The sequence below is a fragment of the Cervus elaphus genome, chromosome 4, assembly GCF_910594005.1.
Source record: "Cervus elaphus chromosome 4, mCerEla1.1, whole genome shotgun sequence".
In the NCBI taxonomy this organism is placed as follows: domain Eukaryota; kingdom Metazoa; phylum Chordata; class Mammalia; order Artiodactyla; family Cervidae; genus Cervus; species Cervus elaphus.
Window position 1 is genome coordinate 51,502,910 of NC_057818.1, and position 27,484 is coordinate 51,530,393.

The following is a 27,484-nucleotide window of genomic DNA, read 5'->3' on the forward strand; positions in this document are numbered from 1 at the left end:
GTCTCTGGCTCTTCGGGCCTCTCCCTGCCCTTGAGTCCCCCCCTGCTTCCCACCCCTCTCTGTCTCTGTGTTCATATGTTTCTGTGCGTCTCTGTGTCTCTCTGTGTCTCTCTGACTCTGTGACTCTGTCTCTGGGCATCTCTTTGTCTCTATGAGTCTTTCCCTGCCTGAGTCCTCTGTGCTCCCTGCCTTATTCCCTCTCCCTTCCCCCCCCTTTCTCTGTCTCTGGATGTCTCTGTGTCTCAGGGTGTCTCTGTGAATCTCTGAGCCTCAGGGTGTCTTCCTGCTCTTGCATCCACCTCTCTTTCCCTGCCCCCCCTTTCCCCTCTGTCTCTTTCTCTATGTCTCTGTGTATCTCTGTGTGTCTCTGTAGGTCTCTGTGGGCTTCTTGTCTCTGTGTCCCCCTCGACTCCCCGCCCCACTCTCCTCTCTCTGTTACTGCATCTCGGTTTCAGCCTGTCTCTGTGTGTCTCTGCGTGTCTCTGTGTCTCTGAGTCTCGGGCTTCTCCCTGCCTCCGTGTCCCCTGCGCTCCCCGCCCTCTCCCTCTCCCTCTCTCCCCCCTCGCTCTCTCGCTCGCGCTCTCTCTCTGAGCATCCTTGGGCCCGGGGTTGCCATGGGGACAAGGTGGGAGCCGGGGATGGCGCGCGCCTGGGCTCGCGCCGGCAGCTCAGGCGAGGAGCAGCGGCCAGAGCAGCGCCAGCAGCAGGCAGCGAGCGGGCGCGGGAGCGGGAGCGGGAGCGGGGGTAGCGTTGGCGGCGGCGGCTCCTCCTCGGCCATCCCCTCGGAGCCGTGCAGCTGACGCGCATGGCGAAGACAGCGGCGCCTACCGATGGGAGCAGCGGTAAGGCAAGGCGGCGCGGCGCAGCCGGGCGGGCGGGCGGCGGGCAGCCTCCTCCTCTCCCCAGCTCGCCTGCGCGCCGCCCGCCCGCCCTCCCTTCCTCCCTCTCCCCTCGCAGCCCCTGCCTGCCCGCCCGCGCCGCGCTCGCCCTTCCATTTAAAAATCTTTAAAACTTTGCATATTAATATCTGCGCTTTGCATAATCTGACCCGCGCTTTATTGATTGCAAGAAGCTTAATGCAGCCGGCTCGGCCTATTGCAGAGAGCTCTCCGGGCGGGAGCCGGGCGGGCGCCGCTCGCACCGCACCGCGCTCCGGCTGCCCGCCGCCGCTGCGGCCCCGGCCCTCTCGTCTCCCTCCCGGCGCCCGGCGTCGGGGCTTTGCCCCCTGGCTGGGTATCTTTATTATTTGGGGGCGAGGTGTGTGTGTGTGGTGGGGGTCGACTTACTGTCTGGCAGCTTGGGAACCGAAGGAGAGATGTGCGTGGTGGGGGGGTGGGGAGGGATGGGAAGAAATGGGGACGAAGAGGAGGTGAAGAGGGAGAGAAAAAAGGGGAGAAGGGGCAAGAAAGAAGGGGAAAGGAGAGGCGTGGAAGAGGCGGCCGTAGAGAGAGGAGAGAGCAGTCGGCTGAGGACGGAGCTGAAAGGACGGAGGAGCCGAGCGGAGACAGAGAAGAGAAAGGAGGGAGGCAGAGGATCGCAGACTAGAGAAAGAGCGACCTGCCCGGAGCCGGTGGAGGAGACCGGGCGGTGGGCGCTTTCATCGCTGCCGCCCCCGGGCCAAAAAATAAAGAAAAAGAGGAGAAAAAATAACACCAATAAAAAGACGAAAATAAAACACACCGCGGCTGGGGCCATCATATACAAAAAGGAGAGAGCGCAGAGAGGAGAGACAAGGCGGCATGGGCGCCTGGCCGGCTTGGGCGCTTTGGACAGGCTCCCCGGGCTGGGCGGGATCCCCATTCTGGACCCTGTATCTGGGGAAGGGGCGACTGGGGAGAAAATGAGGCGCGAGGGGGTCACGGCTGGTGGCGGTGCCGCCTGTTGTCTCTTTCCCTTTGCTAGGGGTGTGGGGGCCGCTGTAGTGTGATGGTGGTGAGGATGTCTGGTGGTGATGCTGTCTGAAGCTGGCAAGCAAGCAGGGCGCGTGGCGGGGGGGAGAGGTAAGAGGGCAGGGGGAAGCAGGAAGGGCTGGGGGTGGGAATGAGGGCAAGATACGGGGTGCCTCGGACTGCCGGAAGGGTGGGAGCTGAGATGGGGAGCAGCTGGGATGGGATTCTGAGAGGTGGTGGCGTTTCTGGCCCGAGAGGTGGGTGGTGGGGCTCCAGGGCCCGGGAGCGACGCTGGGGAGCCGGGTGCGCCCCTCAGCTCTCTGGGCAAAGTCTGTAACTTGGGGAACCCCCTGGGCTGTCTCCTCCTGCTTCTCTGCTCCCTACTCTTTTCTTCCTCTTGTGTCCTTCCTCGGGCTCCTTTTTCTCCATCTCCTTTGCTGGTTTCTCTTTCTCCTGTTTTCCAGTTTCTCTGTCTCTTCCTTCTCTCCATGAAAGCTGTCCCCCACCCACTCAGGTTTTCTTTCTTTTTTTTCATCTTCCTTTTCTCCACCCCTCCCTTTCTTTTTCTGTCTTTCTCGTTTCCCCCTTTCTCCTTTTCTCTCATTCCTCCTCCCTGCCCCTCATTTCCCCTGTTGCCCTGTCCCTTCTGCCCCCTCCCTCAGTTTCATTTATTCTTCACTTTTGTATCATTTGCCCTGAACAGCATGCCAGGGAAAGGGTCTCTGTGCAGAGACAGGACTCCCCCAAGTTCCCACCAGAGCCTAACCCCTATTCCACATCCCTGTTTATTCCTACCCTCTTTTTTCCCAGCTGGGGGCCTGGGTCTGCCCTGGGGAGGGGGGCTATCGAGCCACCCTCTTGTTTTCCTGGCCTCATGGAGAAGTCCCGGTGGATGCTCACTGGGGCCATGGGAGGGGGAGGGGAAGACTTTGAGTGAGGGCTCAGGGCTCTGGACTCAGCCCCACTGAGAGAGAAGGGTGTGGACGAAGGAGAGAATGACACGAATCGCTAGTGGGAAGTGGAAAGGGGAGGCAGTCGGGGCAGGGGTCCATCTGAGAGGGTCCTCAGAGCTCTTGTGCCCCAGGTAAAAGATCTGAAGAGAAAGCCTCTGGCCTGCCAACCACTCCCCGCTTTCTCCCTCCATCCTGGGGCCTGCGGAGTTCGGGAGTAGGTCTTGGATTTCAAAAAAACCCCAATGAGATGCTTAACTCAGTAGATTTTAGTCTCTTACCGTCCTGCCAGGGGAATTTGCCCCCTCCCTCAGGGCAGGAAGGGAGAGCGTGGCGTCAGTGGGGGGGGCTGGTGTGCACAGTCAGACCAGGGCGGCCGTGTGCGAGTGTACATGGCCTGCGTGCATTGCAAGAGGCGTGCTGGACACACTGACTGTGTGCAGGGCTTAGAAGCCTTGGCAAAGTGAAGAACCAAAGGGGGTAGAATCGTGACACGTGTGTCCAGCGGGGGGCCGAGTACAGGGGCTTCCCATTGTGGGTGAGGTGTGTGCAGGAGGGAGTCGGCGCGGGTATTTATCCTGTGAGGTCCTTCCCTTGTCTCGATGTTCATGGAGCCCTGGCTGTGTGTGCACTTGGGAGGCACTCTCTGGCTCCATGCAAGGCGGCCGTCAGCGCGTGTGCAGGTCTGTGTGCCAGGTCCGGCATCGGCAGTGGGTGCGTCCATCTGGACGGGCAGTGTGGTTGGCATAGAGACTCTGTGTGCAGGTACTAGGTCTGACTGTGGTGTGTGCCCCGAGAGTACACGTGAAATAAAGTCACATATGTGAAAGTACCATGTTGACGCATAACTGTTATTACTGTTGTGGTGGTTATTCTCCTTAGGTGTCTCTGGGTCTCTGTGACCTGGGTCAGAGGGAGGCTGGGTTTGTGAAGCCGAGTCCGGGTGCAGTGATGAGAAATGTGCGCAGAGGTTGCGGGCGTAGGGGTGAGCTTAACAGCATGCTTGCACAGCAACCTTGAAGCTGGGTTCAAGAAAACAAAACAAGAAAAGATTCCCCCCTCCCTGAAGTCTGCCAGCCCACAGAAACCTTCCCTGGCTCCTCTGTGGTAACAAAGCGTCGTCCCGTGTCAGGGGGTGGCAGGCTGGCCAGGAGGGAAGCAGATCAAGGCCGCGGGCAGCATCTCCAGTTGCTGGTAATGTGATTCCACGTCTCCTTCCTGATTCCTGGGTGATGGTGGACAGAGGCCCGTCCATGTCCATCGGGAAGGTCCAGATCCCCAGTCCTGTAGGCTGCTGGCCCACCCTCCGGCTGGTGGCAGTGCCATCCTTGGGGGTCTTAGTCGCCCTCACTTCTCTCTGTCAGTCTTTGCAGGGAAAATGGAGGGTGTCTGTTTCAGGGACCGTGATATGAAAAGAATGCAGCCATAGTGTGTGTGTGTGTGAGTGTGTATGTGTGTGCGCGTGCACCCACACCCATGCTGAGTGTGTGATGGAGGTTAGCTTGTACATCTTTAACAGCATGCTAGCCAGATTTTTTTCCAGCGGATCCATCAGTGGTCACCCCAGGACACCTGCATTCTGGTTCACACACTCTTGCTCCTTGCATTCAGGGGCCACAGGCCAGAGGCCCTTCCCCCACCAATGAGACAGCCACACCAGGGGCCCCAAGCTCAGCACCCCTTGGGTAGAGCCTGTCACAGCCCTGGTGGTGTTCCTAGTGTGTAGGCGCATGACCCTGGATGGGGAAACAGATGGGCATGCCAGAGGCTACTTGGACTTCTATGCAGACCAGGAAACAGTTTCCCCATCTAGCACGTTCTGGTTAATTTCTAGCATTTTTTTCAGGGTCAAAATGGTTGAGAATCCTGGGTGTGGGGAATTGTTGCGAGGAGAGAGTAGGTGTGGGGGTCTCCTCAGACTGGGGTCTGTTCTTCTAAATATACAGTACTCATTGTTATTCCCATGGGCCCAGCACCTGCTCATCTAATTATAATAATAATAATATCGGTGGTGATGATGCCCCTTCCATCCACCTAGCTCATAAGGCAGCCCTAATGGTGCCCCTTTCACGGATGAGGGTTTGAGGTCCATACGGTTCTCTCAGCCTATGAGTAACCAAGCAGTGCTAGGACTGAGGTCTTTGGGCTCCTGGTACCGAGCCTGGCCTGTCTCTGGAGGTTTGTCTGTCCCTCTCCAGTAGCTGTCCCAGCACCGTTCCTTTTCTCTGGCTCAGCCCCTTCCCCCCTTCCTCCCTCCCCCCGAGATGTCCGTCCAGAGGCCCGTATCCCAGGGCCTGTCAGGTGGATGGATGCCTTATGGGTCTCAGCACGGGTTTGGAGGGCCTGGGCTTCGCATTGTGTCCTGAAGAGAAAGCCAGCAAATGAGAGAGGTCGAGAGCCCACTCTGTGGCTGACAGTTTGGCACTGGGCCTCTTCAAAGGCAGGATTACTGATGAGCTTCCATCCCCTCCACAACCTCTGCTGGTGAGCCCCGTGCTGCACAGCCAACCGGGAAGCCGGCGGTGGGCTTGGGAGGCAGGACCTCCTTCCCTCACTCACCATAGCCCCACCTTCTTTAGCTCCTCGGGACAGGCAGTTTCCCCAGCTCTGGAGGCTGGGGGTGATGGCCCCACATCCCAGGTCCCTGAATTCAATAGGCATTTATTGAGTGGTGTGAGTCACCCCCCGAATGAAGTACAGTTAGTTTCCTGAGGAAGTCAGGCGATGGTAGCATGATCACTCCTTACCTGAAAACGATTGTCACGGGCTCTGAAGTGAAACCAGGCTTACACAAGATTCCGGGGTGCCGGGAGCACAAAGGGAGCTTCTGGGTCCTGGGGAATCTGGAGGAGGGAGGTGCGGGTTTAAACAGGGAAGTGGGTCTTTGAGGATCCTCAGGCGCTGAGGAAGGGGCAGAGTGGGAGGACGGAAAGATGGGTAAGGGAAAGCGGGGAAGAAGCGCCTCAGCTGGGGGCGTGGCCCTTAGAGCAGAGATGCGCTTGGTGCTCTGGCCCCTCTATGGCGGTTCTGCGAAGTTTGGACTTGGTCTCTCTGTGGTCCTGGGGAGCTATCACGTGTGTGGTCTGGCACACCCATGTGCATCTCGCGACAGTGTGCCTTGGACAACATGGAATGGTGTGTGAGTGTGAGTGAGCGCTCATGCGAGCACATACACACACACAGAGTCCTTCATCCTGGCGTCCGTTCGGACACACTCTCCTTCAAAGGAGCTGGAATGCGGTACTTTAGTCGTCATCCCCAGGACCCTATACTCTTGAAGGCTGTGGCCCGCAAACGTGAGTGTCAGTGCAGGCCGGGGACCCTCCCCCACCAGGGTGCGGACTCATGTGGCATTCACAGACTTAATCCGCCGCAGTGAGGCCAGGGAGGCAGCATCTGTCACTTTCACAAACACAGGCAACAGAGTCTGGGAGAGACACACTCCAGTTGCTCACAACCGCCTGAAAAGCAGACGCCTGTACCATGCCGACCACCATGGCCGAGACAGAAATAGCCCCTCATGGCCCCCCTGCCCCAAGGCCAGACCTGTACACCTAGTGCCCCCTGCATTCAAGCATGCATACATGTGCACATGCACACACACATGTGTGAAGCACGTCCCAACATCCTAATTCCCCACGGGCACTATCACACACTCAGATACTCCTTGACTTTAAGCACAGCTGCCGACACTCTAACCCCTTATTCACACACGCGCGCGCACACACACACACACACACACACATGCACATACAGTCCTTTTGACTTAAAGCACAGCTGTAGCCACCCCACCAGCCATACACACATGCCTCCAAGCGGACTCACACACACACATGCTCAAACACACAGGCTTGAGACCCACCAGAACCACTGTGGCCAGCGGTCATTGAAGAATGACCGCCTGAGCGTTGTGCCGAGGGGAGGGGGTCACCCCGAGGCCTGGGCTGAGGGGCACACGACAAGGGACCTCGGATTCCCTTGGGGAAAGGGTCAGGCAGACCCTGAAAGGGCTCCGTGGGTCTGGACGGTTCTGCCAGGTAAGGGAGACTCAACAAACACAGGCCAGAGGCGGGAGCCGACTAACGGCCGAGGCCGCCGATGGCCGAGATGGCTGGTCAGCGAGGAGGGAGGCTCGACAATTGATGTGACTCGGGGCTGGACAAATGGTGGCGCATTTGGCTGGGGCTGGCTGTGGGGCCAGGGACCAGAGACTGGGGGCCCTTCTCGCCTCAGTGGGGAGAGGGCCGGAGCTGGCTGGATTGCGGCAGGGTGCGTTTCCCAGCCCGGCTTGGCCAGCATCCTGCCTGGTGTGCGTGTCTCGGGGTCTTTGTATGTGTGAATGTGCACGTGTGCATATGTATGTGTGTATATGTCAGTGTGCACCTGCCGTCATAGAACTTTGTGTCCTGGGGACTCTCCTGTGCATCTTTGTGTGTGTACTTGCATATGTGTGTATATATAAACATGCCCACCCATAAAGTGTTCAGGGACCCTTCTTATTGCGTCCCGTGTACCTTTGTGCTCACATGTGCATGTGTGTATTGAGTGTGTAAGAACGTTTCTTTTTGTGAGATGCTATGCACTCTTGTGTGCTTGTGGGGTTTTTTTTTTTTTTGGTGTTGTGTGAAGGCTGAGGTGAGGGAGAAGGGGTGTCTCTGGACTCCGGCTGTCCAGCATCCGGTGGCCCGCAAGGCCGTCTTTGTGCGTCCGTCAGAGCCTGTCTGGGCGTCAGCGGGTGTGGGCTTGTGTGCCTGCCTGCTCCAGTGTCCGAATATCCGTGCGTCCACAACAGCAGCTCCCTCTGCGCATGGCTGTGGGTGGGGTGGGTCAGGCTGGACGAGGGGGACAGCCCCCTGAATCTGTGTCTCATCCCTCCGGAGCGGGTCACACGACCCTGCTGGGGCCTGGCTGGGACCCAGCGGCTCCGCACACGGTGCAGACCACCCCTCCTCCTCCTCCTCCTCCCCCCCTTGACCTTTGAGCACAGCAGCCCCAAATACATATTTATCAGAGGGGCTGTGGGGACCAGCCCCGCCCCCACCACTCCCCTCAGGGCCCAGCCTGCCTGGCTGCGGAGAAATTAACCTTGTGACACAGGCGCTCGCGGACCCCCGGCCCCCTCCCTCCCGCAGGCACATACGAGCACGGGTGGGTGTGAGGGACAAGGTGGAGAAGAGAATAGGTCCTCGTCCAGGCTGGAAAGGCAGCCGCGGCCGGGGGAAGGGAGGTAGGGAGGTGCATAGGTGTACACGTGTCCATGTCAGTCCTCACACAGACACACATACACACACACACTCAAAACTACAGAGTATAGTTGAAGACTTTGAGATTTTGAAACACATCTACATGCAGACACATGCAGTGGTTCTAAAATAGACACACACACAGATTCTCAAGTCCACGATAGATTCATGCACCTATGGGTCCCCAGACCCAGGTACACATACCCTCGGTCAGAGATTCTCTTAGGAAATGCGCAGCTACTAAAGCCTCCGGATTCATGCAGACATTTCTGTCCACGTCTCGGGACAACAGATATAGAAACAAGGATAGGCACGCACTCACACACAGGTGTGATAGTCCAGACAGCCACAGAGGCACATGGGCACTGAGATATCACAGGGCAAGACAGATACTGGAACGCCAGGGTGCTCCTCACGTGGAGAGTGTTTCCAGCAGCAAAGGTACAGACACAGATAGTTACTGTGGCCGCACCCCAGTCCACATGCCCATGGGAGCACACAGGCCACGTTCGGACGTCCCAGGGGAAGCCACATGCAGTGACCAGAAGGGATATTGCCTGAGTCGTTGAACACATACAGCCCCCCCGTGGACTTGTCCCCTTCCAGCAAAATGGACATAGGTAGATGCTCAGGTCTGAAAACGTTCAGGGGATGAATTTCTTTGTCACATGGGAACTGGGCCCGACATGAGCCAGGCCCGTCTTAGAAGTTGGAAAACTGACTTATAAGGCAGACCTGGGCTGTGCTCTTGCAGAGCTCTTGGGGCCAACAGGATGGCCACTGGTTGGACCTCCGTGTGTAGTTAGTTATAAACAGAGACAATGTCTTGGAAGGAGAGGAACAAGGGGCCAGGGAAGGGGTCATGAGAGAACCCAGTTTAGATTGGTGGGTCAGCTGTTCCACCTCTGCGGAAGTGACATTAAGCTGAGTGTCAGACACGACACATTGATTCTAAACGTGCACTCACAACCCTTTCCCAGCTATCTGAGGCCGCACAAGCATGGATTGTGCAGGACCCAGAGGCCCCACCCCTCTCCTCTGTGCCCTAGTGACCCTCTAGAAAACTCCTCTGGTGGGACATGGGGTCCCCCTGGCTGGGGACCCTCCCGTGACTCACCCACTGCAGTGTTCTTGTCTAGGCTCTGACAGAGGTGCGCAGCATGTACCAGAGCCACGCTGCCAGGGAGGGTCCGGGGGCTTCACTGAGGTGGCGACATGGAGAATGGGGGCAGGGTCTGGAGAAAAAGGGGCGGTGGAGAGCTGTTCAGGCAGGGCACTTCCAAGGGACTCCCATGGCGCCCCAGTGGTTAAGGCTGTGTCCCTGGTGGCTCAGACAATAAAGAATCTGCCCGCAGTGCAGAAGACTCGGATTCGATACCTGGGTTGGGAGCATCCCCTGGAGAAGGGAATGGCTATCCACTCCAGTATTCCTGCCTGGAAAATTGCGTGGACTGAGGAGCCTCATGGGCTACGGTCCATGGGGTTGCAGAGTCAGACATGACTGAGCGACTAACACTAACACTTTCCACTGTAGGCGGCGCAGGTTTGATCCCTGGTTGGGGAACTAAGATCCCATGTACCGCATGGCGCGGCCAGAAAAACAAATAAGTAAAAATAAAGAAACAAACAGAGGCATTCCCTGTGCACAAGTATGGAGGTGTGAGCAAGTGTGGACGTCACTGGACCTGCCGGTGTGTAGGGTCAAGAAACACGGCTTGACACCACTGGGAAGGGCTCGGAGGCTCGGATTTATTCCGGGCGCACCGCACAGACAGAAGGGTTTTGAGGAGGGACTTGACAGGATGTGAGCTGGGTACTAAGTCAGGGATCTCAGTCTGCTGCGGAGGAGAGATGGGAGGAGGACGGGGAGGCCCTGGAGGGAGTGAACTCCTGCCCTGCTGGTCCATGCTGGGAACCTGGGACAAGACCTGGCCGGGGGAGGGGGCTGCCACGTCTGCCTTCCCCTTGCTCCAGCCCCTTCTCTCTCCCACTGGACAGAGTTGAACAAGCTACAACTTGCTCCCACAGGGAGATTTGCTGAGGGGTAGAAGTCAGGGGTTACAGTTCCTCTTAGTAACCATTGACACCCTGCTGTTTTCTGAGGCCTCCTGTGGCTGGGCCTGAGCTGGGTGCCAAGGGGCGTGGATGAGCCAGTCCCTCCCGTGACTCACCCACTCCAGTGTTCTTGCCTGGAGAATCCCAGGGACGGAGGAGCCTGGTAGGCTGCCATCTGTGGGGTCGCACAGAGTCGGACACGACTGAAGTGACTTAGCAGCAGCAGCAGCAGCTCCTGTGACCCAGAGGAGTCCCCAGGTAGGAGAGTTCAACCCTTGAAGGCCTTGTCCGGGACTAGGGGTTCACTGAAGGCATCTGGAGCTTGTTCTTAGAGAATGAATGGGTCACACATGGTTTACAGGGAAGTGATGAGGATGGAGCTTGGTTTTTGAAGGTGAGACCAACTTTCAGAGAGGCCAAGTGACTTACCCAGGGTCACACAGTGTTTTGACCACCATTATCTTCTGCTCCATAGAATCTGCCACAGTGAGGGAAAGCCTGTCATTCCCCCATCGCACTTAGAGCATCCTCTTTAGCCTAGAAGCCCTGCAGGAACAGGAACCCACTTGCTTGTTCAGTTTCTACTCCTTTCCTCCTGCCTCCAGAGGCTCAGGCCACTCTGGCCTTCCTCAAACACATCGACCTTGTTCCTACCTCGGGGCCTTTGCCCCTGCTGTTTCTCTTGCCAGGAAAGCTCTTGCCTCCAACACTTCATTCAGGCTGCTGCTACTCAAAACCCACCTTCCCCGACTGGTCTTTCCTGACTTTGCAGTCTAAAGTGATATCATCTTGTAACCCACCCCTTCACCTGCTTTATTGTCTTTCTTAGCTCCGAAGTATGTATTCTCATCTATTGTGTCCCCTTCTCCACTAAAAGGTCAACATTGTGAGGGTGGGGACTTTGTCTTGTTCGCAGCTGTATCCCCCCCGCCTGGAACGATGCTCAGCATGCTCTAAGTGCTCAGAGGATGTTTGTCAGGTGAATAGGAGCTGGGCCCTTGTCATCTTATTGCCCAGCATAATGGTGGAGCTGGATGTTGGAGGTGCTGAGCAAGGGTGGAGGGATCTCACCTTCTGGGAGAGAGAGGGGGCACACCTACCAGTGTGTGGGTATCAGCAAGCCAGGCCACCTCCTGCCTGAGCCTCAATGCAGCCAGACTCCAGGCTCATCATCCGGGGCCTATCCACTCCACTCCATCTTCCTGACAGTGCACCCCTCACCCTAGCCAGTGCATCCTTGCCACCCCGCCCCGCCCTGACATCATCACCTCTGCTTTCCCCCTTACTGTTTCTCTTCCCCCACTCCCAGGCCCTGACTCCTCCCCTCAACCCTGCCACCACAGGAAAAGCAGACCCCAGACTGTGGGGTCGCACGCACCCCGCTTTGACTCCCAACCATGGCCGTGGGCAAATCACATCATTCCTTTTAACTCTCAACTTTCCTCGTCGGCAAAATAAGGTTTTTGTGGGGATCAAGAGTGATCTGGTGTGTGATGATGATGCTAATAATAGCTGCTATTTATTGAGGACCCTGCCAGGTGTTAGGCATTGTGCTCGGCGCTTTGAACGTTTCTTTTTTCATTAAAAAAAAAAAAAACAGAGGAAAAAAAAATGGAGCCCGGCTTGTCCCCAGAGTGTCAGGCTTGGTGCATGCGACTGTGAAACACAGAGGTGGACACAGCCGTGTGCAGAGAGCTTGCTGCCCTTCTGTGTGTGAGCACACATCCCTGAGCTACACCCCGGGCTCACACCCCTGCTCGGCCCCTTTCAGCCGAAGCCTCAAGGCACAGTTTGGAGGCCTCTGAGGAAGCAGCTCTCACAGATGAGAGAGCAGCCGGGCCACCCCCAATTCCTCTTCACTATCTCAGTGGGAACTTCCATTGTTCACATCCGGATTGCAAGGCTTGGCACAGGGTCTAACCTAGAGCTGGCCTCAGGAAATGTTTACTGAATGAATGAATGAACAAAGGAATATCTTTTTTGGCCATGCCAGTCGGTATGTGGGAATCTCAGTTCCCCTACAGGGGATTGAACTCATGCCCCCTGCAGTGGAAGCACAGAGTGTTAGCCACTGGACCGCCAGGGAAGTTGCCAGAGGAACATACTGAGCCAGGTGTCTTCACTGCATTTGTTCACCCCAAGTCAGAGTACCAGGACACACCTTCCTTCTTCCCGCTTCCCACTGCATTCCTGCCCTCACCCTGCGCATTCTACTCATACACATCACTTGTGGCTGATAATCGTAGTATCATTTCCACCATTCACTTGCCCCTTTCTCTGTCAGCTCTCTCCTAAGTTCATTATTAGCATGATCTTGTTGACTTCTCTCACTGGCTTTGTGAGGCAGGGGTTATCATTATTCTCATTTTGTGTTTGAGTAAACTGAGGCTTCCCCGATAGCTCAGTTGGTAAAGAATCCACCTGCAATGCAGGAGACCCTGGTTCGATCCCTGGGTTGGGAAGATCCCCTGGAGAAGGGAAAGGCTATCCAACTCCAGTATTCTGGCCTGGAGGATTCCATGGACTGTATAGTCCATGGGGTCACAAAGAGTCGGACACAACTGAGCAACTTTCACTTTCACTTTCAAACTGAGGCTCAGAGAGGTGAAGTGACTTGCACAAGGTCACACAGGTTTTGGACCACCATGCTCTTCTGCTCTGTAGAATTGCATACCCTTGCACTAGTCCTTGGCCTGCATGCACATTTAACCTTGCGGGTTTTTCTCACCTCAGAGGTGGGATAGTGCGACCCAGGAGCCAGCTTTGGTCCTAGCTCCGTCACAAGCAGCTGTGTGATGATTTGAAAATCTGTTCCCTCCCTCTGGACCTTGGCTTCCCCTCCAACCGTCCCCCCTGCCTGTGATCCCTCAGTCAGATTCCTGAAGCAGGGACAGGGTACGGAATTCGGCTTGGTCCTACCAAACGCTGGAGCAAGTATTTCTGTACTGGGCAGATTTCAGATTCATTCACGTTCTAAGGGGCTCTAGGCTTGGCTGGGCTTGGACACAGGGGGAGCTTATGCTGGGACATGAGCCAGCCAGCCAAGCCTGGCTGGGAGAGGAAAGGGGCTCAGAGAAACACCACCCATTGTGTGTTTGCCGAAGACTCGCCACAGTCCCGCCAATGCAGGACTCATTAGCCCCACCTTTTGCAGTTGTAAGCGAATGTCAACTCATGTGACGCATGTTCACTGTGAAAAAGTAGAAAATGCAGATACTCAAAGAGATGAAAGAAACCCCATCATGATCATCTAGTTACATGAAAAAAAAAAAAAAGTTTTTTGATGCCTATCTTTTTAGATAGCTTTTTCTCAAACGGGAGTATGTCTACGAGTTTACCCAAAGATGGCCCAGCCCTAAAGAATCTGCCTGCAATGCAGGAGACACAGGAGCCTCAGGTTCGATCCCTGGGTTAGGAAGATACCCTGGAGAAGGGAGTGGCTACCCACTGCAGTATTCTTGCCTGGAGAATCCACGTGGACAGAGGAGCCTGGCGGGCTACAGTCCATATGGGTCTCAAAGAGTCAGATACGACAAAGCATGAGCACAATTTCACCCAAAGAATATATTAAGATTCAGAAACCTGGAACCAAATTCAGAATTTTGACTTCTGGGAATTCCCTGGCAGTCCAGTTGTTAGGACTCTGTGCCTTCACTGCTGGGGTCCAGGAATAGAACCCAGGTTTGATCCCTGGTCGGGGAACTAAGGTCCTGCAAGCTGTGTGGGGCAGCCAAAAAAAAAAAAAGAATTCTGCCTTCTGCTCTAAACCTTTTTCTTTAGGGTAGAAAAAGTGTGTGTGTGTCTTTCATAAAAATGAAACCGTCACCTACATACCAGTTTGTAATCTGTCTTTTATTCCTTTCTAACAATGGATTATGAATGTCGCTCCCTTGTCAATGAATTTATTTCAAGCATATTTTCTACAACTCTGCAGCCCTCCTTTATCAGGCTGTTACACCATCACGTATTGTCCCAGTCCCCAGTCGTCAGATATCTAGGTTGTCTCCTGGCATTTCCTATTATAATTATCACCAGTTTGCAGAACAGGACATTGAGACTCAGAGGAGAAGTCCCTCCCATGTGTGAGAAGCTAAGGCACAAGCCAAGGGGACCTGGGGGTGGCCTGGGGGGCTGGGGACGGTTCCCAGCCTCACGAGCCTGAGGAGCCCTGACCAGAGGGAGAGGCTTGCCTAGAAGCCCCCACATACGGGACTTCCCTGGTGGTCCAGTTGCCAGTGGTTAGGAATCCACCTTCCAGTGTGGGGGACGTGGGTTCGATCCCTGGTTGGGGAACTAAGATCCCACATGCCACAGAGCAGCTAAACCTGCATGCCACAGTGAAGACCCAGCACAGTCAAGGGTAAATAAATTATTATTATTTTTTTAAAAAGAAGCCCTCGCAGAGAAGACACATGACTTATCAGAGGGGTGGCGGGTGGGGGCGCCTGAGCAGGAGGCCGCCCTTTCTTAGGCCCCCAGACCCGGCCCACTGCCCATCCAGCCTCCCCCAGCCCTCTCCCTGCCTTCCTCCCCGAGCCCACTCGCCGCCTGCTCCATCCTTGCCAGCTTATCGATAGGTTAAGTGGTCAGGTCAGCGATATTGACCATTTGATTAGGACCTTGTCAGATCAATCCCTGGCTCATCTCACGGGCCTCCTCACCGGCCCACACCCCCGCCCTGCTGCCGTGCTGGGAGCAGGTGGCTGTGGAAGTCTCCCCCTGCCCCCACGTGGCACCCCAGAACCCGGAGCCCTCAGGCAAGTTCAGAGAAGGTGAGAGCCAGCGCTGGCCTCCCGGCCTTGTATCCTCATCCTGCCAGGTCAGGAGCTCCCAGTGTGTCTCCAGGTCTGCCCCTGCCCTGCCCGCCCCACCCCTGCCTCCTGGGCCTGTGCGGAGCCTCTCCTGGTCCTCATCCAGGCGCTGGGTTCCTGTACGCCCTGCTTGTACGCACCCTCTTGCTTGCAGTCATTGGATCTTGCTTGCCCTACCCCTCAGAGTCTGGTCAGACTGAGCTACCCAACCCCACTCTTGGCTGTGTGACCCCGGGCAAGTGGCTTCACCTCTCTGAGTTTCCATTTCCTCATCTGTATCGTGAGAATGATACTCACCAAACGGTTGAGACTGCAAGATCACACCCGCAGAGCAGCTAACCACACCTGACACGTAGCTAGCACCCAGGAAATCCCGGTTGCTCTCACTCAGGGCTGCTCCGCTGGACTAATCCGAGCTGATGTGTCCGTAGGGGACAGTGGTTCTACTGCATGTTCCTCAGCGAAAATGTTTGTGGACAGTCTTCTGTGAGGCCAGTGGGCACTGTCATCCTCACTTGTCTAAGCTCAGGTCATACTCTGGCCTGGGCAGTGCTGGGGACCCCCAGAGAAGCCAGACCCCAGCCTGCCTGCAGGAGAGTCATCCTGGCTTCAAGGAGAGCTGAGGTGCCAGGATTTCCTTTCCTTCTCCTGTGAACATCAGACACTTCCTTCCCCTTGTCTGCGGTGCAGCTACAAGGAACAGACACTCTGGAATCAGAGAAGTCACGGTCCTAGTCCCGGCTCCTTAGCATTCTCTGCCAGGCCACTACAGGCCACCTGCTTTTCCCCTCTGTTCCTCAAAGTTCCCGTCTGTGAAATGGGGAGAAGGCATCTTCTACACAGCTCCCATTCCTATCTTCCAGGCTCAAGGCTCTGCTGGGAATATGGCTGCAATTCCCACAGGGCTGCCTGCCTCTCCTGAGAGGAGAGGCTGTTTACCTGGGAGAGGGGCCTGTCAGGCAGGGGATGGGGGCACGGGGCCCAGGGAGATGCCACAGGAGGAGAATTGAGGCAGAGAGGCCGGGGTGGGGAGGGGGGCACTGCTGGAGGGAAATCCTAACTAGGGGCGCTGCCTTGAGGGGAGACCCCAGCCCGAAGGCGCCGTCTGACTCTGGGCCCCTGAGAGGCCCAGGGATTCCCCCGCCCGCCCCGCCATCACTTACACCAATATTGACGGTTAATGCCGTGTCGCCACCGTGTTCAACACTCAGCGCGGCTAATTGTTTTGACTGGGAATCGGCAAGGCGATTAAACGCCATCGATTTTGCCCTGCGCGCTGCATCGATTTTTAAATTTCCTATTGATCCCAGCCCTAAATCTCCTTAACCAAGACCTCACGGTGGAGATGACAGCCGCTGATTAGCTCTGGGGGCGGGGGCGGGGGTGGGGAGCAGCCCCTGAGTCGGGGGAGAAACCCTAGCCCCTCCCCACAGGGATGGAGGGTCCTGGTCCCCTCTGCCCCGAAAGATGGGGGCCCAGATGGAGAGAGGGGGAGGGGGAGGAGTTGGTCAGACCCCTTGTTCCTTTGACACCCCTTTATTCATTCCCATTTGGGCTTTTTTCTGGTCTCTCTGCTTGTGTCTCCTTCCACTCCTCACCTCTGTATGTCTGGGTCTCCCCAACTCTTTCCCTTCTATCTATCCATCTATCTCAGTTCATCATTTTCTCCTTCTGAACTCCAGTCCTGCCTTCACCAATCCCTTGTGTCCTTGACTGGTCCCGGGCCTCAGTTTCCCCATCTGTACCGGCAGACTTGCCATGAGATAGCCAAGTAGCCTGCCAGACATCCATGTCCATGGCCATCTTTCCCGTCCCCCTGAAGTTCCCCCTCTGGAGACACACAGGTGTAAGGTGGATGTGGGCCTCCTGGCTCTGTGAACCCCCTACCCAGAGCTCTCCCTCTCTGAGCACCAACTTCTGAAGTTGCCCACTGTCCACTCACGAGGACCCACATGGGAGGAAGGTCTCCCTGAAACCCTGTCTCCTTCCTCCTGTCCTACAGTCCCCGCCCCTTCTCTGACCACCCGCAACGAGGGTGGTCTTTGTGCAGGTTCAAGCAGCTTTTTCAAGAAGACCACTTTCCCAGAAGGCAGGAAACCTGGGTTTCAGTAGAAGGCATGCAGGCCTGACCTTGATAACCAGCTCCGCCCCTCGCTCAGCTCTACGGGATCCTGGGAAAGTCGTCTGCTCACAGCCTCGCCTGCCCCATCTGTAAAGTGGGGATGACATCAGCCGTCGCTTTGCCTTCCTGCAGGGCTGCAGAGAGGCTCAGTCAACACTCCTTGGAGAGGATCTCCCCATTTCCTCTATCTTCCTGTCTCTTACGCAGCAGGCAGCGGGACTTTCCCTGAAGACAGACAGCATCGTGTCCCTCCCTCCAGCTGTTTGGACTGGGTCCTGCCGGCTGCAGCCCCAGTCATCTTTCCCAGCTCTCTCACTGAAGCCTGGGGGACCGAAGGCCTGACATTCTCTTTCCTCCCACCCGGCCCCTCCACCTGGCTAAAGTGGGTTTGTTGCCAGGCTTGGCTCGGAGGCCACATCCCCCCTGAGTCTTCCCTGACCTCCACTAGGATTCCCCCCTGCAACCTGTGCTTACACCAGTCTGTGGGCATTGGCTTCCCCCCCCCCCTTAAATTGGGGTATAATTGCTTTGGCTTCCCTGATGGCTCAGGGGGAAAGAACTTGCCTGCCAATACAGGAGACACAGGAGATGCGAGTTCCATCCCTGGGTCGGGAAGATCCCCTGGAGGAGGAAATGGCAACCACCTACAGTATTCTTGCCTGAGAAATCCCATGGATAGAGGAGCCTGGTGGGCTACAGTCCATAGGTTCGCAAGGAGTTGGACACTAAAGTTGGACACCGAGCTACTAAACAACAGTTATTGCTTTACAATTGTTGTGTTAGTTTCTGCTGCATGGCAAAGTGAATCAGCTATATACATACATATAACCCCTCCCTCTTGGACCTCCCCCACCATCCCACACATCTAGGTCATCACAGAGCCCTGAGCTGAGCACCCCGCTCTATACAGCAGCTTCCCACTAGCTGTTTTTCCATAGCAATGTACACACGTCAGTCCAAGTCTCCCAGTTCACCCCACCCTTCCACTCCTCTCCATGTCCCTGTGTCTGTATTCATTCCCTATGTCTGCGTCTCTGTTCCTACCCTGAAGATAGATTCATCTGCACTATTTTTCTAGATTCCACGTATGTGTGTTAATATACGATATTTATTTTTCTCTTCCTGACTTACTTCAGTCTCTGGCATCAGCTGTTCATTTGGTCTCCCTAGCTCACCTTCAAGCCCCTAGTAACCAGGGCAGAGACCTGGTTTGATCCATCTCCACATCTCCCACACTTGATCCAGAGCCCAGCTCAGACGAGCCTCTGTATCTGCTGATTGTTGTTTGTTGTTTAGTTGCTCAGTCGTGTCCGACTCTTTGCAACTCCATGAACTGTAGCCTGCCAGGCTCCTCTGTCCATGGGATTTTTTTTCCCAGGCAAGAATACTGGTGTGGGTTGCCATTTCCTTCTCTAGGGGATCTTCCCAACCCAGGGATTGTATCTAGGTCTCCTGCTTGACAGGTGGATTCTTTACCACTGAGCTATCTGGGAAGCCCATCTGCTGATTAGCCACATGAATAAATGAGTGAACAAATATACCAGTCAGAAGCATCATTGTGGGTTTTATTTTCATCTCCCCACAGCACACAGGCACCTTTCACATTCCTCATTTCACACCCTTGCACATTCCTCCTTTGTCCCTCCCTGCAGTTGTTGTTGTTTTTTTTTTTTTTTTTAATATTTATTTGCTATTTATTTTTGGCTGCGCTGGGTCTTCGTTGCTACTCAGGCTTTTCTTTAGTTTTGGTGAGCAAGGACTTCTCTCCAGTTGTGGGGCTCGGGCTTCCCATTTCAGTGGCTTCTCTTGTAGGGCACAGGCTCTAGGTTGCACGGGCCTCGGTAGTTGCAGTTCATAGGCTTAATAGTTGTGGCACACGGGCTTAGTTGCCTCACAGCAGGTGGGATCTTCCTGGACCAGGAAAGGAACCCATGCTTCCTGCACTAGGGGGTGGATTCTGTACCACTGAGCCACCAGGGAAACTGCCCACAGTCCTTTGAGACACATAGTTGGTCAGTTAGTTACTCCCTTCTGCCATCCATCCATTCACTGAAATCATCCATCATGTCCTTCCTGAGTCCCTCTGTCAAGGGCTGAAGGTGTAAGACACAGTCCTTGCCCGTTAAGGAGGCTCCAGTCTGATGGGAAAAACAGATATTCAACAAGGGAAGGCATCAGAATGCCCGTTCATGAGCTGGGGACTCTGAGGCTCAAAACCTGGAAATGCAGGTAGCCAGTGGCTGTCAGGACCTGAGTCTACAGTCACTGACTTGTGACTCCTGATGGTGTGACAAGAGCAGGGTCCCTCTGCCCCAGGAGGGCCCCCTCCGGCTCGAGGTGGTGACGCTTCTCAAATTCCCCAGCATGCTGACTTCCTTCTCCTCTCTCTCCAGGTTCTCTACTGAACCGGGTTGGTGGCCTGAATGTATTAGCTTCGCTGCTTCTGCCCAAGAGGTAAGGGCTGCGGCTCCCAGAGCTCTGCTAACCGCGGAGTCTTGTCTCCTCTTGGAAGCCCTGGCTTTCCTACCCTTGTCCCCAGCCCACCCGTGGGGCACTGCCCTTCCTCTTCCTGCCTCCGTGCTCCACGTGGTCAGTCTGAGTGACGTGTGTTTTCATCCTCTCTGCATCCTGTGGCTTCCTGGCCAGACCCCTGGTTCTGGACATTGGCGACCGTGGGAATTTCAGCCGATGAGGGTCAGGGCTCAGGAGGGGGCGGGGGTAGCTTGGTGGCTCAGATCACAGCTTGGGGTCAGGCCCTCCTGTGTTGGAATCTCTTTTCTGTCCCTTCTTAACTGCGAGTGGCTTGGGACAGTCAGAGCCTCATCTGTAAAGGGGCATAGTAACAGAACCCATTGGACTTGCTGTCCTGAGGATGGAAGCCTAGGAAGGCCATTCAGATTCCAGTTCTGGAACCAGGGAACACTTGCCCTGCCGGCAGCCAGCTGTGCGAGCCTCAGTTTCCCTGTCTGTCAAAAGAGGGTGATAACAGCAACCCCTCCCCACCCCACCCCCCAACACACACATGAGGAAGTGAGGACGAAAGAAGTTAACTCGAAAGCAGGAGGTTTCAGGAAGCAGGGACTTGAGATAACGGCTGGAAGCTTCTCTGGACAAGTTGGGATTTGTGAGGTGCCTCCTTGGATACCACTGAGACCCCGAGCTGGAAGCAGGGGTTCTCCAGCCTCAACTTGCAGGAAGCAGAGGCTCTGGGCTGCAGCTCTGGGATTTGCTCCACCAGCTTGGTGAGGCCTCAGCAGTGTGCGTCTGGGGAGGGGTAGGGACAGGGCCTCTGAACGGGGACCCGCTCCATGCTGCCCCAACCAGAGAAGTTTAACTTACACATCTCAGGACCCCAGGGAGGCCTCTGTTTGCTCTCATAGGCTCCTTGCTCTTGGGGGTGGGGTGGGATCACAGTCTGACTTTAAGAAACAGAGAAAGCTGTAGCCCAGGGTTGGCGATCTGGCATGGTGGGGGCCGCGCCAGACTGGACAGTGCATCGGCAGGAGGTGGGGTGCTGCTTTGCAGCTCTGCTGACTGTCTCCCGGTAGAAACGTGGCCCCCATTTGTCAACTTTTTGGATTTCTCAAGAGAAGCCAGAAGTCCAGACTGTTATGTGAAATCTCTCAATTTTTAAATATTGGTAACTCTCCACAATTTCAAAAATCTCCTTGTGGTTCAAACCACATGTTTCAGGCAACCTTTGGTCCATGGATTTCCAGTTTTGCAACATTTAGTATAGACTTTCTCCCAGGAAAACGCATCCCTACATCTATTCAATTGTGCTCACAGACCTCAGGATGCTCACAGACCCCCCCAGAGCACATCCATGGACCCCATTCTAGCTGGTAAGGAATGTAGGAGTCTGAACTACTTTCTCCAAGAACCAGAAGTGTAGCTTTCTCAGGAATTGCTGTGTCTTCTGCTGCTCTTGATGTTGAAAAGGTCAAGAAGCTTCCAGGCTGCAGAATTCATCTGGGGGCTAGAGGCTGGCTTTGAGGAATGCCCGAAAGTTGGGCTAAAGTAACAGAGATATTTAAAAAGAATTATGTGTCAAAGTTGGTGGAGGTTACAGTCGGGGCTGTGATTTTAGTTCTTTGTGTTCAAATAAATGTTTGTTAAATACTCAAGGTTTCACGGACAGACACATGACAGATTGGATAACACGTGCCAGAGAGCTGTTATAGTCTAATGGGGAAACTGATACTTATTGGGGGCCACCTCTATGCCAGGGCCTGTTCTGGGCGCTGACTGCCACCCTGTGAAGTGGGCGTGAGCCACCTGTTGTGAAAGAAGGAAACTGAGCCACAGGCCAGGTATGCCACTGACCGCAGGTTACCTGAGGTCACCGTGGTAACCATGATAGTCTGAATGTCCAGCTGAGCTTGAAGCCCTCATTCTTCCATTTCACCAACACCCACCCCAGGTTTGGAATCTCCTCAAGGTGGCCAGTCTTTGTGCTTCGGGGATGAATTTGATTTGTGGGATGGGGTGCAGAGTGGGATACCCGAAGTCTTATTCAGAACCACTCTGATCAATTTGGGGCTTCCCTGGTGGCTCAGATGGTAAAAAATCTGCCTTCAATGCAGGATACCTGGGTTCATTCCCTGCATCGGGAAGATTCCCTGGAGAAGGGAATGGCTACTCACTCCAGTAGTCTTGTCTGGAGAATCCCATGGACAGAGAGAGCCTGGCAAGCTACAGTCCATGTGGTCTAAAGAGTTGGACACGACTGAGTGACTAATACTTTCACTTTTCTGATCAATTTAGCAGTGCTGATACTAATAACGGATAATACTGTGACTGCTTGTCAGTGTTTTGATAGAAACTAGAGACAATTATACAGTAGAGATGTTTTTGCTGATGGAGTCTGTAAACTAAAGCAGACTTAAAGGCTGTTGCCAAATTACCTAAGTGGTTTGAAGATAAGTTCACCCCCTCAGAGAGATGTTTGAAGGGAGCCACACCCTTTTAAGTCTATAATTTGTTACAAAACAGTTACAGCAAATGGTGTTCCCACCCCCCATTGTTTCTTGGGAGGTGACTAGTTCCCCAAACGCGTCCAGAGACCTCCTCAATGCCCCAGAAGGAACTGGAGCGCTGGGTCAGTCTCTGGTGCCCACGCAGCTCCCCCTCCTTCACTCCCTCTGGCCCTTCCTCTGGCTTTTCTCCCATCCCAGCCAGGGCCTTGTCTCCACTCTTGTTTGGGCTCACCTTTCCACGCTTCCATCTAGGGCTCCCCGAACCCCCTGACCTGGCCAGGCCCCCCACCCTGTTCTTCCTTCTTGCCCATTGTCCCTGCATCTAATCATATATTCTGTGTAGAGTTTCTCTGCTTTAAGCTTCGTGGAGGCGACAAGAGAGATGTCTCTACTTATCCAACACGTTGATACCCAGCCCTTAGCATAGTGTAAGTATTCAGATAAGTATTCGTTGAGGGGACTTCCCTGGTGGTCTAGCGGTTACACTCCATGCTTCTACTGCAGGGGGCACGGATGTGATCCTTGGTCAGTAACTAAGATCCTACATGCCTCATGGTGCGGCCAAAAAAAAAAAGGTATTTTTTGAATGAATAAATGAGTGAGCACATAGACATTTAAACCCACATCCATCCATTTATTCCTTCAGCCACCATCTCCTGGGGGTTCTTGTGTGCTGAGCCTTGTGCTGTGATCAGGTGACGATGCAGAGGGGAGGCAGCCCTGTGTGGCCTCTGGGGGGCTTCCTGGCTGGTGTGCAGGGGGGTGGGATAGGCCCAAATGCTACTAACCTGAACCTGGGGCTCAGGGAGGGGCTGGACCCTGAAAGAAGGGGGAGTCTTTGGCAGGAGGAGGTGGGAAGGCGTCTTCTGAGGGGCTTGGAAGACAAAGGGGATGTTACAGCCCAGGTCGGGGGTGGTCACTTATGGAGACCGTGGATGCTGGCTTGATCTGAGTCCCCGTGGACGTCTGAGGCAGGAGCAGGGCTGTGGCCCCACCTTGTCTCCCTCCCTCCTGTCCTTCCATCCTTCCACAAAAAGACACGGTGGCCTTTGGTGTGGACCCGGGCCCTGGGGGCCCAGAGATGACTCTGGCCCAAGCGCCAGGGCCCACCTGGAGTGCCCACACATCCCACAGGGGCCCAGAGTACCCCGGAAACTGGAGCTTAGTGATGGGTGAAAGGCTTCTGGTGCTGGTCTGGTGGGGTGACTGGGATGGAACCCAGGACTGCATCAGGAGGAAGACGTTGAGCTGCTTGGTGGGCAGGTCCTCTCTGGAGGGAGTGGGTGTGGCCTGGGACACTTCGGGATCAGAAATGCCAGCCCGCGCGGCCACACAGGTGTTCTGAGAGCGGAGGAGCCAGAAGATGGGGCCGGGAACTTGCTCTGATCCCTCAGGCCCGGCTAGCACCCAGGGAGGGGGCTCTGGCTCCAGGAATAGGGTGTGTGCTGTTGCAGATGTGGCCTGGGGGTTGGGGGCTGGGCCAGGCTGGAGCTTCATGCCCGGCTGCCTGGATGCTGCTGCTTGGCCAGCCCCTGGCTGGTGCACAGGGGGTGGCTGGGTTGTGCTGGTGGTCAGGCAGGCCGGCCGGGCCATGGGTGATGGCGCTCCTTGTCGAGTGTGGAGTTGGGTTCCCCCAGGGGGCCTGCTGTTTGTCACTGTGGGGTGCTGTGAAGCAGCAAGAGGTCCCGTTGATGCCTCTGCCGTCCCTGGGTGGGTGGAGACGGCCGTCACCCACCAGGACTGTGAGTATCTCAGATGAGGCCTTACAGACGCCGAGGAGGTGAGAGTGGCTGGCCCTCTTAGCAGTTTTGGGGACCGATGAGTGCCTGACGTCCCTGACAGTCCCAGAACAAATGGAGGCTGGAGTGCCTGCCGTTCAGCAAGCATGGAGCCCCTGGGCTGAGGGCACACACCTGACCCTGACTGCACAACAAGGGCACTGGTGAGGGCACGGTGGCAGCAGGCCGGCCACAGAGTCTGATCCCGGGCGCTGCCACGAGCGCCCGCCCCCACCGGGGCACTGCCCGGTGCCTGTTGCTCCATGGTCTCTGCTTGTCTCTGATTTCCCTTCTCCCCTCTTCCTCGACCTGGGGCTCCATCTCCGTCTCCCTCTTCTTTTTCCCTTGTCTTGGTCTCCATCCATGTCTGGTCTCTCCATCCCACCCCAGTGGCCTCCTTTTCCTCTGTGCCTGGATTGGTTTCCAGTCTTGAGTGCAGGGTGCGTATGGGTCCCTGTATAGCTTTCTGTCTGCAGCGAGAACCACGGCGGGGATGTGGACCTGCTGCGGGGGGAGAGGGGCCAAGAAGAGAGAAGGAGAAAAGGTACATGAAGGAGAAGCAACACAGGAGGGGCGCCCCCAACTCCAGGACAGCTTCTGAGGCCCCTGCAGGGCCAGCAGCCCTCCTCCTCCTCCTCTTGGGGTGCGTGTGGACGGGAGGGCGGGCTGCAGGGGTCATCTGAGAAAGGGTGGTCCAGGCATACGCCAGAGAAGAGTAGAGTGGGAGAGAGAGACTCGGGAAGGCTCAGAGTGTACCCCACGACAGGGAAAGGCCTGGAGAGAAGGGGCAGTGAGGAGCAGGTAAAGAGCCACGGAGACAGCAGGAAAGTCACCCAGGTAGCAGAGTCAGAGACAGAAAGAAAACTGAGCGCGTGCGCGTGTGAGAGGGACAGCGCGCTGCTGAGGCCGCCAGGCTCGAGGGGAGGGGTCAGCAAGAAAGACGGGGCCGAGGGCCGCGGGAGAAGGTAGCAGAGCCGTGGGGCAGGACGGAGATGCTTCGTGGCCAGCCTGCTGAGCCCCAAGTGTAAGGGACCCACCTGAGGACCCTGTGCGTGTGACAGGGAGGACCCAGTGACCGGGAGCCGGCGGGGGCATGTACTGCCGCCACGCGCTCTGTGGTGCTGAGCCCAGGCTGCCCTTGCCCTCCCTGCTGCTGCCCCCAGCCCTCCGTCCATTCGGCCTTCCCCTCCCCTGCGCCTCCATCCCTGGGTTTTTGGTTCTGTTGTGTTCTGGCCCACATGGAGCCCAGAGGGCCGTGGCCACGGAGAGTGCTGGGGGACCCCAGACTTCTGACCTGGGGGAGGGGGAGCGGGGTGTGTGTGAGAGAGAGACAGAGAGCTGGAGTCGCTCTGAGCTTGGTCGCCCCGGGCTCAGCTCCAGCTGTCTGTCTGTCTGTCTCTCCTGCATCATCACTTTCCCCCCACCTCCAGCTGCGTGTGTCTCTGGAGTCCCTCTCACCAGCTGTCTCTCACTTGCTCCGTCTCCTCTGCCTGTCCCTCTGTCTTTTCTGTCTCTCGGCCTCACCTCAGGCGCTTCCCGGCTTTATGTTCTTCTCTGTGGTTGGCTCCCGTTCTCCCTCTCTCCGTCCCTCTGTTCTCTAGCTCTCCCTGTTCTCCTTGCAACTCGGTCCCTGGCTTTTCGGTTCTGCTGTGCTTTGGCCCTCTGTCTCTCTGGCGAGTCTCTCGCTCTGTCTCTGTGTCTCTCCATCAGGTCCTCCCGCCCGCCCTCCCCGGCTCCTTTTCCCTGCCTCTGCCTCCTGTGTCTGAGTCTGTCTCTTCTGGTCCCTTTCATCTCCCGTCTCTGCATCTGTCTCTCGCACTCTCTGTGGGTCTCTCTCGTCCCTCGTCTCTGCGGGTCTCTGGCTGTCCATCCCTGCCTCTGTGTGTGTCTCTCGCTCCCCCTCCCTTCCCCCCCTTTTTTTTCTGTTTCTAACACCCACACTCACATCTACCTCAGGAGTAATTGCTTTTGTCTGGGTTGGACTGGACTTGTGGTGGGGGGGAGGATGGGGGGAGCGGTGGTGCTGGGGGGGTTGGGAGGGACGGAGGTCGCTTGGTGGAGTTGAGGTGGCCTCCACCAGAGCAGGGGGTGCTGAGGAGCAGAGGTCTGGCCACCCAAGGGGCCTGGGGGAGGGGGCCCTGGGCCCATGCTGGTAGGGGCCTGGGGCTTCTGACGGGGAAGGGAAGAAGGCAGACAGGTCCTCACGTTCGGACTTGGAGACAATGTAGTGACAAAACAGGCTGGCCAGCATCGCAGTGGCAGTCTCGGCCTCGAGCCCTCCCCCATTCAGATACCCACACTTCACGCACCCCCGAAACGCCATCATGTGCCTCGAGTCACCGTGACACACATGGGGACACACCCAGAGCCTCCAGCCCACTCGTGGAAACACACGCAGCCGCTGGCACGCAGGGACACGCCAAGTCACGTAGACACACAGGAAGCACACTGGGTCTCTGACACTCACAAAAAGGAAGCCGCCAACACGCCAGAGACAAGCACAACTACAGCCACCCACCAACAGAGGCACAGAGCCCACACGCACGGACACGGGGGGGCTCGGCTCCGGGCCCCAGACGCTCACGGAACCACCCGCGCCCAGACATGCTCAGCAGGGGCTCGAGCACACACGCCGACTCCCACGGGTTTCCTAGAACCGGGAACACGAAGGCACCACAGTACTGGGCCCCAGGGGTCACTGAGATGCCCCCGGGCACACACTCACACTTCCGGTGGGGACAGGCATACACACATTTACATATTTGGGAACACCCAGATGGAGGGGGCTCTGGTGGAAGCACACACGCACAGAGCCACCGTGTCCCCTGGGACACACCCACCGCCTCGTGGTCACACGGGGTGACTCAGTGGCTGAGACACACGGGGACACACAGTCCTGTAGCCCCATCACTAAGCCAGAGGACTCACAGACTCACCTCTCCAGGCACGCCAGGGATGCACGCATGCCCTACACATATGGCCACTCGGCCACTGCAGCCTCCCCTGGAATCTCCTGTCAGATGTCTCACAAGCCCTCCCCCGCAACCCGTGGTGCAGGCCAGGCCTTGGGGCGAGGCCAAGGTGGAGCTGCCCACAGAGACCCCAGGAGGGAGCAGCCAGGACTCTGGGTGGGCAACAGACTTCCCGGGGGCAGCCTCACTGTTCTTGGCATCCACTCACCCAAGCTTACCTCAGCACCCGCCACCCCATGGGCTCCGGACAATGCCTCCCCAGCCTCCAGGTGCCCGCTGCCCACCTCCCAGAGGTACATGCCTCTTGTACCTTCAGAGGGTTCCATCTCCCTGAACTGCTCCCAGCTGGCAGGGACCTGCTTTATCCCAGGGGCTCTGTCCCTCCATCTCTCCCAGCCCCCTGACCTGCCAGTGGGACCCCCGTCCCCATCTGCTGCCCTGCCCACCCCCATACTCACCCCCTCTCCTGGCTGTACAGGCTCTCCCCCTCCCGCTGTAGGGTGCTGGCACCGGGTGGGGGGCCTGGCCCCTCAGAGGCGTGGGTAAGGGGTCCATGGGGGTGGGGGGTCTGGGTGCGGCTCTGGGAAAGGGAAGCAAGGCAAGCAGGGGAGAGAGAGAGAGGCAGAGGCAGGCAGGCAGCCAGCCGGCTTTATATCCCTGCCGTATTGATCTACCATGTCACAGA

At 56.4% G+C, this 27,484-nt stretch overlaps 1 protein-coding gene across 1 annotated transcript in view; it reads left to right on the forward strand.

Annotated features, from left to right (window-relative positions):
* Positions 1–333: 333 nt before the first annotated feature.
* POU2F2 (POU class 2 homeobox 2) overlaps positions 334–27,484 on the forward strand; it is an 80,113-nt gene continuing 52,962 nt past the window's right edge. The window contains 1 exon segment of the mRNA XM_043899297.1: positions 334–842. Within this exon segment, the coding sequence (XP_043755232.1) occupies positions 806–842 (37 nt within the window). The 5' untranslated portion in view covers positions 334–805.